The sequence below is a fragment of the Ahaetulla prasina genome, chromosome 17, assembly GCF_028640845.1.
Source record: "Ahaetulla prasina isolate Xishuangbanna chromosome 17, ASM2864084v1, whole genome shotgun sequence".
In the NCBI taxonomy this organism is placed as follows: Eukaryota; Metazoa; Chordata; class Lepidosauria; order Squamata; family Colubridae; genus Ahaetulla; species Ahaetulla prasina.
Window position 1 is genome coordinate 3,711,982 of NC_080555.1, and position 18,725 is coordinate 3,730,706.

Genomic DNA, 18,725 nt, shown 5'->3' on the forward strand with positions numbered 1-18,725 from the left:
TTCGTGCAACTGAGCTAACTAAGGTTAACCTCGATTACTCGGGAGGGGGTTGTGGCTTCCTGTAGCAACCCAGCCTGTTTTGTTACTTTACGGTTGAAGTGCAGAAAACTGGGTTTAAGTCACGTTATCGGCTGTTGGAATATTGAGCGAAAAGAATTTTAATTGGTGGAATTCTTGGTACTTCCTGAAGTTGTCAGAAATGGGGTAGGTAGGGTTTCCGGCTTGGGTGGGGGCTGGACTAGATGACCTACAAGATCCCGTCCTGTTCTGATCTAGGCTTCCTGAAACAGTGAAAAGCACACAATTGGTCCCAGAAAACCCTATTTGTATTTCAACGGCTGAGAATTCTGTTCATTCCCAGCCCTGTAATGAGTCACAAATAGTTTGTAAAGAGTCCTTGCCACAGTCCTTCGGGATAAGGCTGATAAACAACCCATTTTATCTCCCTTGACACGCTGCCAAAGACCTAATTGGCCATTAGCTTTGCAAGGCCACACGGAGCAGAGTCAAAACGGAGCTTCAGAATTTGAACCGATCAGAACAAACAACGTTGCTTCCTGCAAAGGCTCACGTGCCTTTGGTCCTCCTTTATGGGAGGGACCAATCATCTCCAAGCCTTACTCCCGAGTCGTCCCTTTTGTCTTAACTGTTCTTGCTTTCTGGCAGCTCTCCCCCTGTTCCTCTGCCTTGCTGACGTCTGACTCTGGAGGCTCCGGAGGCAGCACATAACTCCCATATGGCCCTGGCTCCATCTCTGCCTCCGACGCAGAGCCCTCGCCTGAGCCTTTCCCAGGCTCCAGGACTGGCCCATCGTCCTCCCCAACCTCCTCACTATCCGACTCTGCCGCCAGTTCTGCAGGCCGCTGACGGAACACAACACTTCCAACATCTGCTTTAAAAAAAGTTAGCTGTTCGTTTACTGACGTTTCATTACCCAGGTAATCCTCGACTTACAACCATCATTGAACTCCAGGCTCAAATGTGGTCGTAAATCGAGGACTACCTGCACGGGGAGAAAATGTTGTGATGTTAAGGCTTTCTTAAATCAAATCTCGGGCTGACTTTCCCACGCAGGGCCCTCCAAGCAGCTCCCTCCCACAAAGAGCCAATCCTGACAACACCGTCAAAATTTGAGGAAGGGTCTGCCAAGCTTTCCGACTGCCAGAAGCCCTCTTCCCTCAGGGAAAACCACGACCGGCTGAAAAAACCAGTGAGATAAAATGTAGTTTTTATTCCTTAAATAAAGTTCCATACTTCGTCTTGCGCTTGGCACAGCAAATAATAATAATAATAACAACAACAACAAATGAGGAGGTTCCCCAGGGGAAAGGAATATGGTTATTTGCACATTTACAGACATACAAAGAACGGTGGGGCCGCCCCACAAACCCTTAGAAGGAGACAGAGATCAAAGAAGAGGGGACGACACAGGGTAAACCTTTTGGGGGGGGGGTCTGAAATTTCAGATATCAACAAGGGGGAGGTGTGGGGGGGCATTAGATAGATTTGGGGACCAAGCAAGTCCAATGAACAGGATGTAGAAATGTCGAGTCATTCACAGACGCAAGCAAAAGAAGACACTGCGGAGAAGTTGAATTTGGGGAGACATTGTCCCAAATTGCAAACATACCCCAAGGGACCCCAAAACACTGCCAAAATTAAACCGGGGTGCCCTCAATCCGTCCTCCTTCCTCCCCTCCTTTCAGACGGGGTTCCAAAAAAAAGAGAAAAGGGGGATCAGTCAGAGAGTAGTAATTTGATATCCCAATTCTCAAATTTCGGGGTGATGGGAGAATTTATTCATCCGCCAAAACAGCCCTTTTACTGCGACCGGGCTGCGCGAGAACTTCGAAGGGACAAAAAAAAGGGATAAATAATAATAATAATAAAAAAAAGAAGGCATCATAGAGGCCAAAAAGCGATCGTAGAGGCCACTGATGGCTTTTGAGCCAAATGAAATTATTCACGTTGCTAATAAAACGACCAAAAAAGAAAAGGAACTTATCTCCCAGCGGCCAGCACTGGCAGGAACGATCAAAATAAGAGGGGGTGAGGAGACTTTTAAAATCGAGTTTTTCAATCTTAGCAACTTTAAGCAGGTTGGATTTCAACTCGCAGAATTCTCCAGCCAGCCAGAGGGAGAATTCTGGGAGTTGAAGTCTACACGTCTTAAAAAGTTGCCAAGTTTGGAAAACTCAGGCGTAGAGTAGTGAAACAGAAACTCGAAAAGCCCCTCTTGATTTCGACTTAACCTCTAGCAGAATTCTACTGATGGATTAACTTCAGCGGTGTTTCCCCCGAAGATGGGAATTTTGAGAGGGTGTGGACTTCAACTCCCAGAATTCCCCAGCCAGCCAGGGGGAATTCTGGGAATTGCAGTCCACACTTCTTAAAGGTGCTAAGGGTGAGAAAAAAACGTCTTAAAATCGGAGGAACGTACGAATGAACGGGGGACATGCTCGGCTTAGCAAATTTGCAGAAAATCGGGGCTGAAAGGAAACTTAAAATTAATTTCGGTAAAATCAGCTCCAACCGGGAGGGAACGCAGAATTGAAGGCGATAAAGAATAGCCAAATATTGTTTTTTTTTGGGGGGGGGCGCACGAGCAGGAAGGAAAGACCCCTGTGGTAAATCTGGAGAAGTCACAAGCAAAGATAAATAGTAGGTAGGTCCTCTGTAAATTTCGGGCAGAAAGAGAGAAGATTCAAGCCGTGTTCAGGGAATCGGTGATCTTTCAAGTCAGTGCAGCCGGAGCAAAGGGTGGATCCGTCGCGGGTTTCCCTGCCGAGATCGCGGAGCGGAAGCGTCTGAAAATCAGCACAAAAGTTGGGAAAGAAGGAAATTCAAGGCCAGGAGGGCGAGGCCGTGCACTTGAGGGGAGGGGTGAGAGAGTCCCGGCAAAGTCGGCCAACCGATGACAACTCGTAGGTCGCAGTTCTTTTTACGGGGCCTGGAACGAGTTGGCTGCCGCTCCGGCTGCAGCGTTGGCTGCCGCCGTGCGGACCGTCTGGTTGGACAAAACGCCGGCGGCGAATTCGGCCTGGGCTTTTTGGAAGCTGGCGCCGGTGCGGCGATAAAGGGAGTGGATCTGTGGGAGAAGAGAGGAAAATCGGCTGGGGGGCGGGGTAGACACGCTGGGTTTTGTGGGTACGAGGGAGCGAGAAATCGGGGGCTCGCCCGAGATGGAAAAAGGAAGAACTGATCCTCAGGAGGATCTGATCCAAATTCTGCATCAAATACAGGTAGTCCTCGATTTACAACAGTTTGTTTACTGACTTGCAACGGCAGTGAAAAAAAGGGGACCGGTGACTGTTTTGCACCCTTACGATCCCCTTGATCACATGATAAAATTCAGCCGCTTGGCAGCTGACTCGTATTTATGACGTTTGCACTGTCCCGGGGTCGCGTGATCCCCTTTTGCGAGCAAAGTCCAGGGAGAGGAAGCCGGATTCACTTAACGACCATCTTTACTCACTTAGCGAACAGCAAGCGATTCACTTCAGAAACGCGGCTGGAAAAATCGTAAAGTGGGGGAAAACCCTCACTTAACCGACGTTTCGCTCAGCCACGGGAATTTGGAGCCCCGTTGTGGTCGTAAGCCGAGGACTACCTATGCTTTCTGCTCTACTCACCCGTTTCAACATGATGATGCCCAGCCCAGCAACGATGGTGAATAACACGGCGACAAGGATCATGAAAATGCCCACCCCCGGCTGTTCTCGCAGGGCGACGAAGCTGATAATCCAACCGCTGCGAGACAGAAAAAGAGAGAAAATAAAAACTTTGCGATCCGACAGGTCGCTAAGAGGAAGAACAGGGCCGTGCCGCGTGGAACGAGCCACGTTTGACCTGCTCCCAAAATTCAAGCAAAGATACACCTCGGATCTAGGCGCCAACATACCTGGATCGGATTTCCTGAAATCTTACCTGAAGCCCCAACCGGGAATTCCAACGGCCTGCAGGACGTACATCACGTTTTGGGCGAAGAAGATGAAGAAGAAGACGAAGAAGTTGAAAGAGCTGTCGCTCCTGCCATCGAAGTGGGGAGAGAAAGAGAGAGATGGAGGAAAACAAAACATTCCTCGCTCGTATATTTTCAACAGCTGGACGCCTGTGCTTCGCTACGAAACTAGGGGCTCGGGCTTCATAAATTGACATTTGCAGCCTGAAGCTTAATGTCGAATGTGTAACTCCGTAGCATCGGAGTGTGTTAATATAATGCAACTGGCAGTTGGAACAGAGTGGGAGCGGAAGCACAATGTCCCAGCCCACAGCATCCATCGGTATTCATCTGGCTAGCAAGAGAGACGTGACGCCGACGTACCGGAAAGCTTTGTACATCGGTCGATACCAGCAGACGAAGGAGCAAGGCGTGAAAATCAAAGTCCAGAGGATCGAGAGGCCGAATCCGGAAGCGCCCGAGGAATCCACGCAGAACCAGATCAGGGAGGCCAGGAAGTTGATGAAAAGAGCCACCGTGCTGGCTGTCAAATAATAATAATAATAATAATAATAATAATAATAATAATAATAATAATAATAATAATAATAATAATAATAATAATAATAATAATAATAATAATACGCAAGAAAACACAAGGTCAGCAGCTGCACGTTAAATGAGGTCCAGGCCGGCCGCTAAAGAAAACTCAAGATGATCTTAAGTCTGCATTTCAGGAAAAACGCCGTTCAGGTAGTCCTCGATTTACAGCCACAATCGTAGCCCCCCCCATTTACGCCGCAAAGGAAGACGTTTGTTAAGTGAGTTCCCTTCTCCCATTTTACGACCCTTCCTTGCCCCGGTTGTTAAGCGAATCACTGACAATTGTTACTTACGCAATGGTTAGGCGAATCCGGCTTCGCTCTGCGGAAGGTCGCAATGCATGCAACCCTGGGACGCTGCAGCCATCATAAATGCAGGCAGTCCTCGACTTACGACCGCAATCGAGCCCCCCCATTGATGTCGCAAAGCGAAACATTTGTGAAGTGCCGTTTTGCTCCCCCTTGCACCACCTTCCTTTGCCACCGCCGTTCAGAGAATCGGTGCTAAGTTGTCCAGCGAGGAACACGGTCGTTAATCTGCCTTCCCCGTGGACTTTTGCTTCTCAGAAAGTCGCAATGGGGGGGAGGGGCATTACGTGACCCTCCCCCAAGGGGGGGGACACGCCTCCGTCATAAATATGAGCCGGCGGCCAAGCATCTGAATTTTGATCGCGGGACTGAGTCAGCGCGAAACCCGGTCCTCAAGTGCCTTTTTTCAGCGCCGTCGTGAACTTCAAGCGGTCACTAAACAAACTGTCTCACGTAAATAATATTTTTTTTTTAAAAAAAAAGGTGGAGGTTGCTGCTTACCCATCCAGAGGTAGTACATGATGGTGACCGTTTTTTGGAATTCCACGGGAATCTCGACGGAAATATCCTGATAGAAACAGGGCTTCACGGGGCAGACGGAAGGCAGCGGGGGCCAGTTGTTTGGCCTGGCTGCAAAAACACAGGAAGGGAAAAGGTTCGTTTCAGCCGTTTCGGCGCGGGAAATTCACGGAGAGACGTGGGGGAAAGGACGCCGTACCTGCCCCGCTGCTCAAGGCCGCGTTCTGCAGCTCTCGCTCTCTCCGGTCCAGTTCTTCGGCTTTCCGATTCAGCTCTTCTTGGCGCTTTAAGAGGTCGGCGGTAGCGGCGGTGGTCGCTTCCTAATCGAAGAGAAAGAGAAGGATTATTTGAGGGAGCCGCAGTGCCACCTGCTAGCCGCGCGGAGGGTAAGCTGCCCGATTGTCCTTCAAGGTGGCTTGGAAGCGTCAAACTAACTGCGAAGCATTTGAGTGGGGAAATTTTTTATTTTAAAAAATTTTATCCCACATTTATTTTTCATAAAGTCAAGTCAAGGGAGGGAACTAACGCTCTTTCCTTTTCTGATTTTCCGCATAACCACCGCCCCTGTGAGGTGGGTTGGGCTGAGAGAGGAGGACTGGCCCAAAATCACCCAGCCGGTTTTCATGCCTAAGGCGGGACTAGAACTCACCGTCTCCTGGTGATTGGCCCAAAATCACCCAGCTAGCTTTCATGCCTAAGGCGGGACTAGAACTCACCGTCTCCTAGTGATTGGCCCAAAATCACCCAGCTAGCTTTCACGCCTAAGGCGGGACTAGAACTCACAGTCTCCTGGTGATTGGCCCACAGTCACCCAATTGGCTTTCATGCCTAAGGCAGAACTAGAACTCACCATCTCCTGGTGATTGGCTGAAAGTCGCCCAATTAGCTTTTCTGTCTAAGGCAGGGCTAGAACTCAACGTCTCCTGGTTGATTAGACCCAAATCACCCAGCTGGCTTTCACGCCTATGGTGGAACTAGAACTCACCGTCTCCTGATTTCTAGCGTGGAGCCTTCCCCACCAGACCAAGCTGTCAATTTCACCAATTTTTTCCCCCAAATTTCCATTTCTACCAATATTTCCACTTTTCACTCTCCAGAATATGTTCTCTTTCTCTCTCTCCTCCCTCCCTCCCTCCTTACCTGGGTCCCGTACGAGCCGTAATTTCTGGGCTCCGCATTGTTGTGTTTCTTAGGCACCTCCGAGACAGGAACTGTGGGCACAGAGGGGATTGTGGGAGCCGAGGCCGGGGGCTGGTATGGCGGGGGAAGCTGCCCCAAGAGAGAAACAAAAAGGAGAAATTTCAAAATTCTGCAGAACGAGGCTCACTTAACAGCCAACTTGCCTAACAAGGGAAATCCTGTTTCCAACTGTAGTCGTAAGTTGAGAACGACCCGTAAATCGGATGGAAATTCCAAATTCCTAGTGCTTCCTCTTAAAAAGCATGAAATAATAATAAATGTGAGAGTTCCTGTAGCTGGGTAATCCGTCCCAACAGCCACAACGGGCTGGAGAATCGGTATTATGCCCATTTTACAGACGGGGAACATTGAGGCTAAGAACCACAGATTAAGGCCCCCTGCTGGATTTTGAGCAGAACTGAAATTCTAATCAGGGCCTTCCAATTAGCTCACTCTGATCTGACAAATCCTTGCACAAAGAAATGATCAAAAACCAACTTTAGCGATGGGGAAATACCGTATTTTTCAGAATACAAGACGTACATTTTCTCCCCCCCACCACCACAAAAGAGGGTGAAAACTTGGGTGCGTCTTATACAGCGAATGTAGCCCCGCCCAACCTCTGGGCCCTGCCCTTTGGCCTCTGCTTCCCAGCAATTTGCCTCTTTGCAGCAAAACAGCAAGTTTCAGTTTCAGCACAGCCTGATTAGCACAAGCAGCTGATTGTCGGCCTCCCCACCACCAGCTGTTTCAGGCTGCAGGGATCGTCGTTCCCTATTGCTGTCTCCATACGCCTCATTTTCAGCCTCCGCTGTTTGCAGTTTGCTGCAAGGAGGCAAATTGCTGGGAGGCAGAGGCAGATTTTTTTTTTCTTGTGCTAATCAGGCTGTGCTGAAACTGAAACGGGCTGTTTGCTGCAAGGAGGCAAATTGCTGGGAGGCAGAGGCAAAATTTTTTCCCCCTTGTGCTAATCAGGCTTTGCTGAAACTGAAACGGGCTGTTTGCTGCAAGGAAGCAAATTGCTGGGAGGCAGAGGTAGATTTTTTGATTTTTTTCCTCCCCAAAAAAGGTAGGTGCATTTTATAGTCCAGAGCGTCTTATACTCCGAAAAAATATGGTACATCTGCTCCTGGAAGAAAAGCCCGCTCATGTTTCTAGACCTCATGAAGGCAGATTCTGAAATTGCGGAGAGGAAGCCCCGACAGGAATATCCCCACTGAAAGCAAATCCAAACACAGCAATCCCCCTCCTTCCCCAATTCCCCCCAAAAGATCAAGCAATCGACTCACCCCCGAATTATCAAAAGGATTATATACATCCAGGGTAGCATAATCTGTATTTGGCCGGTGCTGAATTATGCCTGGATCCTTAGAAGGAGGGGGAGAAAAAGAAGAGAGTGAGGCGATTAAATAAAAAAAGAACATTTATTTATAGTTGTACCACTCCTTCTTAGAAACCAACCCAAGTTCTTCTTCTCTTTGCATTTTGAAGCAAAAGGCGAACCGCTTGCAAAATTCCTATTTTCAACCATCCTTTCTTTTGCCCCCAAAATATATTTTTCTCTCCCAAATTAGGAGGAATTTGGATCGCCTCTTTTCAGATTTGATCCAAAGGCATCAGATTTTGTTCGTGGACAATTTTCTATGTGGGAACCTCCCGCAAGTCTTGTTATTTTATTTATTCATCACGATTTTTAAACCCCCGTCTCCTTTGCATTATAACACACAAAGGTGGGTAAAAAAAATATGCAAAAATACACACGTCGTGGACGAGAGGATTGTAAAGAAGGTAAGGTAGAATTTGCAAAAGTGAGGTTCAACGGACTGGCCTGATCAGCGAGAGAACAAAAAAAAATAAAAAAAAATTTCGTGAAAGTTTGGAAACCCTTGAGGGACTTTTTGCCAAAAACCGGGAGAAAAACGAACGGGCGATTTTGAGATTTTTACTGCTTCAAAAGAGCTGAAGATGGACAAAGGGGAACCAGGAAAACTGTCATTTTGGAAAACTGAAGAATATGAACTAAGGTTTCTAACAGCGGCAAAGGAAAACAGAAATTGCTTCTTTAAATATTTCAATGTTTTTTTCTTTTCTCTTTCCTTGTGGTGTATCGTTCTCTCTCTCTCTTTCTTTCTTTCCTCTTTTTATACCCGTCTTTCTTTTCCTGGAACTTTCAAGTTTGGGAAATGCTTTCTTCAATAAAAATTACACACGCATGAAGTATACGTGTGTGTATAAATACATAGACACCCAGACAGTGGTGGGTTTCATATGATGCTACTACCGGTTCGCCGCGCATGTATACCCTGCCTTCCGCCCATGTGCTTTGCTGGCGCGCATGTGGCCAGCTTAAAAACTTGCCTAAATAAAATGGCATAGAGCCGGGGCGATTTCTGCAACCGGTTCGGCCAAACCGGTCTAAACCGGCTGAATAACCCACCTCTACACCCAGATAAACATATAGGCAATCTTTGACTTATGTTCGCTTAGTGATCGTTCGGAGTTACAACGGCACTGAAAAAATGGGACTTAGGACCGTTTTTCACACTTACGACCGTTACAGGATCCCTGTGGTCACGCCTCGTATTTATGACGGTCAAAAGCGTCCCGGGATTGTGCGAATCCCCATTTAGCGACCTTCTGAGATGCAAAGTCAAGGGGGAAGCCGGATTCCCTTAACCACCGTCTTCCTCGTTTAACAACTGCAGGGCTTTGCTGAACAATGACGTCAAGAAAGGTCGTAAAACGGGACAAAACTCACTTAATAACTACCTCGCTCAGCAGCAGAAATTCTGGGCTCAATTGCGGTCGTAAGTCGAGGACTGTGTATCGCCGGATTTGGTGAGCTGCAATTTCCCTCCCCAAGAGGCAAATATCCCACGTTAAAGATCCCTTCGATCAAATCTGCTAATGGGGGGGGGGGGGGGGAAAAGATTCTAAGCAGATTTCTCCCGATTTTGGGGCCCACCGGGATTCTCTTCCAAACAATCCTTCAGGAATTGTTTCTCGCGGAATTGCATTTTTATTTGCATTTTTTTTTTAACCCACCACCTCTTCCTTCTCCGGCTGGTTGGGTTCCAAGCAAGGCCCTAAGCTGCAGATAAGATAGACTGCTCCTGAAGCTGGAGGCTACCTTCAGGCCATGCCCAGCTCGTAGACTCTTTCAAATAAAACTTTTTTAAAAAGTTGGGGGCTCCCCACCACCAGCACCAAAAACAAAAGCCTCTAAAAACAAGTTCTTTTATTTACTGCATACCAACTGCATGTCACACAAAAGAAAAAATAAACCCCATTAAATAGAGTTTACTAGCAAATGAGGTCAGTCATGTTATTCATTGTCTATCTATTGTGAAATATGTTGGGGAAAATTTTATTTCGACACTTCTCCACCCCTATCCCAATATAGCAGTTGGCCCCAAATCTCTGCTGGTTTTCAAATCAGGAAGTAGCAAGCAAGATCCGTGATTATTTTCAGAATATTCCAAAAGAGGCCAAAATAAGACTGATGCAAAAAAAAAAAAAAAAAGCAATGTTATTTGAAACGTCTCTTTTTTCCAAAGGCTCACATGTGATTTCTCTGCCCTCCCACAGTTTTAAAAATAAATTTGTTATTATCCCAAATGAAGAGTTTTGTCCTTTAAAAGGAGTGATTGTGTGATAAATATAAAAGCCCTTTTATCTCCCCAGCAAAAGGCAAAAATGTTTGCTAATTCTCGTTTTCCTTCGTAACGAATAGAACCGATTGGCCTGCTTATTATATTCCAAAAACTACTGGAGCTGAAACCCAACAAAGCAGAAACCGAATTAGGTCCCTGATAAAGATAAATATTTTGACCAGCTTGTTCTCATTGTCTTTAAAGGTGGCTTGTGTGGAGTTGGGCTCCAGGGTGGCTTATTTGCCGAACTACAATTAAGCTAAAGAACCGCGGGAATAAAAAAAAAGGAAGGAAGGAGAGAATGAGCGAGAAAAACAGATAAAAAGAGAAAGAAGAAGAAAGAAGAGAGAAAAGAGAAACAAAGGAAGGAAGAAGAAAAAGAGAAGGAAGGAATAACAGAGTTGGAAAGAAGCTTGGTCCAGTCCCCCGTTCAGGAAGGAAGGAAGGAAGGGGAGAGGAAGGAAATGAGAGAGAAAAACAGATAAAAGAGATAGAGAAAGAAAGGAGAGAAAAGAGAAAGGAGAGAAAGGAAGGGAAGGGAAGGAAGGTGAGAGGGAGGGAATGAGAGAGAAACAGATAAAAAGAGAGAGAAAGAAGAGAAAAGAGACAAAGAAGGAAGGAAAGAAAGGAAGAAAAAAGGGGATGGAGGGAGGAAGGGAAGGAAGGAAGGAGAGAGGAAGGGAGGGAGAAAATGAGAGAGAGAAACGGATAAAAAGAGATAAGAGAAAGGAAGAAGAGAAAAGAGAAAGGAGAGAGAAGGGAAGGGAAGGAAGGAAGGCAAGAGGGAGGGAATGAGAGAGAGAAACAGATAAAAAGAGAGAGAGAAAGAAAAGAGAGAGAAAGGAGCGAAGGAAAGGAAGAAAGAAGAAAAGGGGATGGAAGGAAGGGTTTTTTCTCCTTAACATCCCTCAGGACACCCTTCAAGGGGCCCAGAAAGATTGAACAAGCCAGTCCTCTTGTTTCATGCTATGACCCTCCCTCCCTCCCCCTCCTCCTCCCTGAGGACTAGAACCTTTGGCTTTTTCATTGCCCTCTGAACAAATTCCCCCCCAACCCAAGCCGTGTGGCGCCCAAAGGCTCGGCCTGGCCTCCCATCAGAGTCCACTCTCAATCCTTTCTTAGGCCCCCCAACCAACCAACCAACCAACCAACCAACCTCCTTTCCTCGAGCCGGCCTACCTCGCAGGGTTGTTGTTGTTGTGAGCAAAGGGGGAAATTAAAGAAAGGCAGGCAGGCAAACAAGCCTGGCAGGGAAGAAGAAAAAAACCCCCCACTCCACCCCAAAATTGGGAGGCTACCCTGGGGGGGAACCCCTCCCCCCAAAAAAAGTCTGAATTGTTTTTTTCCCACGCTACGCACCTGGAAGGGATTCCCCGCGTCTCCCTCGAAAGGGTTCCCCCCTCCGTTCTGGCTGTTCATGCCCGCTGTTCTCCCTCGCTGCCTCCCCTCCCTCCGCGGCGGCGCCTCCGAACGGACGTTCCTTCCGCTGCCCCTCGCAGAGACGCTCCACGCCGATTGGACGGCCGGGCCTTTGGCGCGTCACTCGCGAGCTGGGTGGGGGTTCCCATGCGCGTGACGGCCGTAAAGGGGCGGCGGCCGCGCGCGCCGTACGTCACGAGGGGCCGACGGGAAATGTAGTCCGCCGCCGGCAGGGCGAGAAAGCCCAGATTCGTCGTTTGTTTTTGTTTTTTTTCCTCCAATTCAATTGAAAGTGGGAGGGGGGGAAATTAATAATAACAACCTGGTTTAATGAGGGTTTAGCAGTGGAAAGGCTTATTTTGCAGCAAGTTCTCTTTTTAAATGTCTTAAGTTTGAATTTAAATTGAATTTGAATTTTTAAAAGTGTCTTAGTTTAAGTCTTAAATTTTTTAAAACGTCTTGAATTAATTTTTTTTTAAATGTCTTCAGGTTTTAATTTAATTTTTTTAAATGTCTTGTTTCAATTTCAATTTAAGTTTTAAAAAAACTTAAGTTTTAAATTTAAATTTTTAAAAATGTCTTAAGTTTTAATTTAAAATTTTAAAAATGTCTTGTTTTAATTTAAATTTATTTTTTTTAAAAAAAACCTCGTTTTAAATTTAAATTTTTAAAAATCTTAAGTTTTAATTTAAATTTTTAAAAATGTCTTAAAGTTTTAATTTTTTAAAATGCTTTGTTTTAATTTAATTTTTAAAAAAGTCAAGTTTTAATTTCAATGTAATTTTTTAAAAATGTCTTAATTTAAGTTTTAATTTCAATTTAATTTTTTTTAAATGTCTCAAGCAGGGGGTTGGACTAGACGACCTCCAAGGTCCCTTCCCACTCTTGTTATTCTATTCTATTCTATCGTTGTATGAGATGTTTGTTTCGTCCATCGTTGCTTTTAATCTGGTTGCTTTATTGTTATCTAGGTGAGCTGTATATACTTAAATCAAAAAAATTAATAAATTGCTAATAAAGAATGTGATATATGCATGCATGTACGCATATAAAGGCTTCACATGCTCAGTGAATCAATCCGGAGTTTGGATTTCTTTATAGGTAGTTCTCGACCTACAGTTGAGCCCAAAGGTTCTGTTGCTAAACAAGGCGGTTGTTAAGTGAGTCTTGCCCCCATTTTACGACCTTCCTTGAAACCGTGGTTAAGTGAATTGCTACATTTGTTAAGTTAGTCATATTCCCCATTGACTTTGCTTTGCAGAAGGTCGCAAAAGCGTGACCCCGCCCCCCCGGGATGCTGCGACCGTCAAAAGTATGAGACAGTTGCCAAGCTTATCCTGTGACCATCGAGATGCTGCAGTGGTTTAAGTGTGAAAAAAAAAAAATAGCCAGATAGTGATGTACAGCTAGTCCTCGACTTAAAACACTTCATTTAGCGACCGTTCACTGAAGTGACCAAGGACTTTTTAGGGCCGTTTTTCAGAGTTACGACTTTCGTAAGCATCTTCGGGATCAAAATTCAGACGACATGTACTTATGACGGTCGCGGTGTCCTGGGTGAGGTCACGTGATCCTCTTTTGCGTCCTGCGGACGAGCCAAGTCAAGGGGAGGGAGGGAAACCGGTTCCACTTAACAACCTATTGAACCAATGCAACGATTCCTTTAACGACTCTGGCAAGAAAGGTCATAGAACAGGACTTGACAAATTCTCGCCGAATGACAGAAACGTAGGGCTCCGTTGGAGTCGTAAGTCGAGGACTACCTGTGCAATGGCCATAGGGGCCATATCTGGACAAGGCCGCTCTATTTGGGGGCCTTTTCTCAGCAGTCTTCATCCAATGCCCCCTTTTCCTACCAAGATTGCGACGCTCCCAACGTTGTACGAGACGGCGTGCGCCGAAGAAGCCACATCGCAGAACGCCCGCCGTTGCCCCCCAAACACAAACATTTTTATTTCCTGCATCCTCAGAAGAAAGAAAAAAAAAGGGCGGGCGTTCACATGATACGACATTGGCCCGGGCGTGAGAAAGACTGCGCTGGGCTCTGGAGGGTCGTTTGCAAGGAGTCGAAATCTATCCCGCCGAAGCCGGGGAGGTTGGCCGCGTTGGGTTGTACGATGCTGAGAAGGTCTCGGGGCAGCTGAAGCTTAACCCCCACGGCTTCCAGCTGCTTTTCGTCCGCCGGGTTCTGAGAGGAGGAAGGAAAGAGAGAAAGAAAGAAAAAAGTTCAGAAAGGTCAATCGGAATAGAGCGGGAAGGGACCTCGGAGGTCTTCTAGTCCAGCCCCCTTGCTCAAGCAGGAGGATCGGTGATCTAATCTCTTCTTTAAAAAACCTCAGTGATGGAGAAGGAAGGAAGGAAGGAAGGAAGGAAGGAAGGAAGGAAGGAAGGAAGGAAGGAAGGAAGGAAGGAAGGAAGGAAGGAAGGAAGGAAGGAAGGAAAGCAGAATAAGAGAATAACACATTGGAAGGGACCTTGGAGGTCCTCTAGTCCAACCCTCTGCTCAAGCAAGAGACCCTAGGTTGTTCAATCTAACAAATTTAACAAATAAATGCATTTAATCAATACGCAAATACATAAATAAATATAAACAATAGGCACAGACACAAATAAATATAATCAGACTGGGGTGGGATTAGAGCTAGAGGTAGTCCTGAATTTACAACCATAATTGAGCGCAAAATTTCTGCTGCTAAGTGAGACAGTGGTTTTGCCTCATTTTACGAACCTTCCTTGCCACCGTTGTTAAGTGAATCATTGCATTTATTAAGTAACACGGTTGTTAAGTGAATCAGGATTTCCCATTGACTTGGCTCGTCCGAAGGTCGCAAAAAGGGGATCACAGGACCCCGGGAGACTGTGACCGTTATAAATACGAGGTCAATGGCCAAGGGTCTGAATTTTGATCATGTGACCGTGAGGAGGCCGCAACGGTCGTTAAGTGCGAAAAAGTCACTTTTTTTCAGCCCCGTTTTGACTTCGGTCACTGAACGAATGGTAGTTGAGGAGTATGTGTATTTAAATGGGACGCGGTGGCTCAGACGCTGAGCTTGTCGATCGAAAGGTCGGCAGTTCAGCGGTTCGAATCCCTAGCGCTGCCGCGGAACGGGGCAAGCTCCCGTGACTTGTCCCAGCTTCTACCAACCTAGCAGTTCGAAAGCAGGTAAAAAAAAAAAGCAAGTAGAAAAACAGGGACCATCTTTGGTGGGAAGGAAACAGCGTTCCGTGTGCCTTTGGCGTTGAGTCATGCCGGCCACATGACCACGGAGACGTCTTCGGACAGCGCTGGCTCTTTGGCTTTGAAACGGAGATGAGCATCGCCCCGCTAGAGCCGGGGACGACTAGCATGTATGTGCGAGGGGAAGGTTTACCTTTATATCTGTATTTATTAATTTGGTCTTAATTCGAGGACTACCTGGAATTGGTACCCGAAACGCCAGGTCCTTTCAGAAGGCAAAAAATAAATCTCACCTTTGGGAGGTTGTATTTCTCCCGCAAATGAGCTCGGAGAGAAGCACGCTGTGCTTTCTGCCGGTTAAAGGCTGCGTCTCTTTCGGCCCTGGCAAAGAAGAAGAGGGTTTCAAGAAGAGGGGAAAGGAAACCGCCAAAGCGTGGCATCGATCGCTCGTCAAGACTCCCACCCCGAACACAAAACCACACGCCCCGAATGCCTAGCCAGGTAACTTGTTTCTCCTGGAGGGAAAAAAGAAATCTTCCCTGCTCTTTATGTTTCTTCTACAGAATTGGGAATTTTTATAGCCTGAAGAAGATACTAAACGGTTTTATTCCCAACTGTTTTATCGGAAGCAAAGAAAAGCGACGCTGGGAGTTGTCACCGGGAGACTGACTAGATCAAAGACGGTACTCTGGTATCGATGCCACAAAATTGGACTAGAGAGTAAAAAGGTAAGGAGGAGAGGGTGAAGGCATATCTATCAATCTATTCCTTCCTTCCTCGCTCCGTCTAGCTATATCTTATCTATCTATCTATCTATCTATCTATCTATCTATCTATCTATCTATCTATCATCTCATTATCTATCTATCTGTCTGTCTATCTATCTATCTATCTATCTATCTATCTATCTATCTATCTATCTATCTATCTATCTATCTATCTATCTCTTTTCCTTGATTTCCTTCCTTTTTCCTCCCTCCCTTTCCTTTCTCCATCTATTTTATTATATTTATTTATCTATCTATCTATCTATCTATCTATCTATCTATCTATCTATCTATCTATCTATCTATCTATCTATCTATCTATCATCTCAACTACTTATAGTAGTGGCCAAAATTGTGGAAAACCTTTTGGGAAAAGTGTATTTTTGAGATTTGATTGCTAATAACACCAATTTTTTTTTTGAGTTTCAAGGTCCAATGGGGGGGGGGGTGCTGGAATGGCCTGGGAATAGCCTAGAACTTAACCCAATTGAAAATATATGGAGCCGACTAAAGAAACTGGTTAGTCAGAAGCAACCCAGCAATAAAACCCAGTTCATAGAAGCCATCATTCAATCTTGCTTTCACATGAGAACAGCTGCAGAACTCAAAGACTTGGTTCACTCCATGGGAAAACATTGTAAGGCCGACATTCATGCTAAAGGCTACCCAACTAAGAATTAACTGACAGCGTGATCATTTTTGTATCTCTCATTTTTTTCTACGATCACAATTTTTCTATGATCACAATTTTTTTCTATGGTGATCATTTTTGTATATCTCGTTTTTTCTACGTGTTTCCCTTTTTCTTCTTTATGTACACTGAGAGCATCTGCACCAAGACAAATTCCTTGTGTGTCCAATCACATTTGGCCAATAAAAATTCTATTCTATTCTATTCTATTTTCTTCTTTATCCTGTAACTGCTATTCTAATAGCAAATCCTTCCTAAAAAGTTACTGCATTACATTCTTGATTCAATTCTCTTTCCATTGATATATCATTTTAGGGTAGCTACTCCAAATAAAAGTGGTGTTATTAGCTAATGTTTTTTTTTTTTTTTAAAAATACACTTTTCCCAAAAGGTTTCCACACATTTTGGCCACTACTGTGTATAGCTATTCAGCTGTTTCAATTTCAAACAGTTTGCTTGGCTGCCTCATATTTATACCAATTTGCGAATCATGCTTACTTCTGCCTCGGGTGGCCCTGCACTTTGACCGGCTCCCAGCTGTGACTTCTTTGGACGCCCATATCTTTGTCCTTGACGGAATCCGTTGACAAGCCGCAGAGCAGATCTTTGACCGCGTCCCCAAACCCCGATCTCATGGTAAGGACGGTAGGCTGTTTGGCACCTGGAACTGAAAAGCCAACGCAAAACAGATTCGTAAAAAGACGCGCCCGAAAAAAAAAACCATCACCACACTCTTTCTCCCTCCGTCGGAAACCGAGCAAAGCCTACATCATCCCCAACCGATATTCCCATTTTCCATAAAAAAACGATTGGGACTCACGGAGGTAGATCTCCAAGATAGTTCAGCTTCTCTTGGCGTAGGTAGATCTTCCCTCGCCCAACGTGGCCAAAGGGTGATTAAAAAAAAACCTTTTGTCCGGCCAGGATCTTTTAAGTGGAGATCAGGAGCAATAAGAACAGGTTTTTCCCTTGATCCATTCGTGCGACAGCTGGCAAGACAGATGGTACGTTGAGTGGAGTTGCCGGGAAGATCATTAGGTATGTGCCCTTGTCTGAAGGACAGCCAGCTTCAGGTATTCAGTCTTTCTCGGATAAAACAGCAAGGTGCTAGTCCTCAATGGATTTGGGCCCAAGAGAACCAGGGCTAAAAGCAGATCTCAAACTTTTTTTTTTTTTTTAAGGTTTGAGGGACGGTCTGCAACATCTTGTGGTACCTTAAGGACAAATAGATTTATTGCAGGTAGGAGGAAAGGAGACAAGTTAAGGCGTGAGGCTTGGAATCAGGAGACTGGGAGTTCTAGTCCTGCCTCGGATGACCTTTGGGCCAGCCACTTCTTTTCAGCCCTAAGAAGGAAGGCATTGGCAAACCTTTTTTTTTTTCCTGAAAAACTTTGCCAAGAAAACTGCAGCAGTTTGTCCAGGCGGTTTCCGAAGATCAGAGATGATTGAAAAAAAGGAACGAGAGAGAGAGAAATACAGACAGAGAGAAAAATTAGATAATTAGATGGATAGATAGGATAGATAGGATAGATAGATAGATAGATAGATAGATAGATAGATAGATAGATAGATAGATAGATAGATAGATAGATAGATAGATGGACAATGGGCCTCTGTGGCTTAGACTGGTAAGACAGTCTGTTATTAACAGCAGCTGCTTGCAATTACTGCAGGTTCAAGCCCCACCAGGCCCAAGGTTGACTCAGCCTTCCATCCTTTACAAGGTAGGTAAAATGAGGACCCAGATTGTTGGGGGCAATAAGTTGACTTTGTATATAATATACAAATGGATGAAGACTATTGCTTGACATAGTATAAGCCACCCTGAGTCTTCGGAGAAGGGCAGGATATAAATGCAAAAAAAAAGATAGATATATAGATAGATAGATGGATGGATGGATGGATGGATGGATGGATGGATGGATAGATAGACAGAGACAGACAGACATAGATTAGATGGATAATAGATAATATGAGAGATATAGATGATATAGATAAAGATAGATTAATGAATAGATAAAAGATAAACAGACAGACATAGATTAGATGGATAGATAATATGTGATGGATGGATGGATGGATGGATGGATGGATGGATGGATGGATGGATGGATAGATAGATAGATAGACAGATGATATAAAGACAGATTAGATGAAGAGATAAAATGTGATAGAGAAGATAGATGAATAATAGATATGTGATAAGATGATAGATATAGATAGATGATAGATAGATGATAGATCAGTGGTTCCCAACCTTTTCTTGTTTGAGGCACAACCTTTTCTTGTTTGAGGCACCCTTGGAAAGCCTTTCAAAAGTTCCCGGCACCCTTATAAGGAAATAGATATTTAAAATCTCCGTAGCTCAAAAGTTCCCGGCACCCTCAAAAGATCTCACGGCACCCCTTAGTGCCGCGGCACACTGGTTGGGAACCACTGTGATAGATAGATAGATAGATAGATAGATA

The 18,725-nt window shown here is 45.3% G+C and overlaps 2 protein-coding genes across 2 annotated transcripts; both read right to left on the reverse strand.

Annotated features, from left to right (window-relative positions):
• Positions 1-1,216: 1,216 nt before the first annotated feature.
• Positions 1,217-11,728, reverse strand: SCAMP3 (secretory carrier membrane protein 3). The gene is made up of 9 exons (XM_058159889.1): positions 11,562-11,728; positions 7,839-7,916; positions 6,511-6,639; positions 5,570-5,690; positions 5,353-5,481; positions 4,325-4,484; positions 3,928-4,029; positions 3,633-3,750; positions 1,217-3,088 (listed from the first exon to the last, which is right to left on the reverse strand). The coding sequence occupies exons 1-9, from the start codon at positions 11,619-11,621 to the stop codon at positions 2,942-2,944; spliced, it is 1,044 nt and encodes a 347-aa protein (XP_058015872.1). The 5' UTR covers positions 11,622-11,728; the 3' UTR covers positions 1,217-2,941.
• Positions 11,729-13,193: 1,465 nt separating this feature from the next.
• LOC131186388 (complexin-3-like) lies at positions 13,194-18,202 on the reverse strand. The gene is made up of 4 exons (XM_058159890.1): positions 17,078-18,202; positions 16,756-16,924; positions 15,093-15,180; positions 13,194-13,809 (listed from the first exon to the last, which is right to left on the reverse strand). The coding sequence occupies exons 2-4, from the start codon at positions 16,890-16,892 to the stop codon at positions 13,618-13,620; spliced, it is 417 nt and encodes a 138-aa protein (XP_058015873.1). The 5' UTR covers positions 16,893-16,924; positions 17,078-18,202; the 3' UTR covers positions 13,194-13,617.
• Positions 18,203-18,725: the final 523 nt, after the last annotated feature.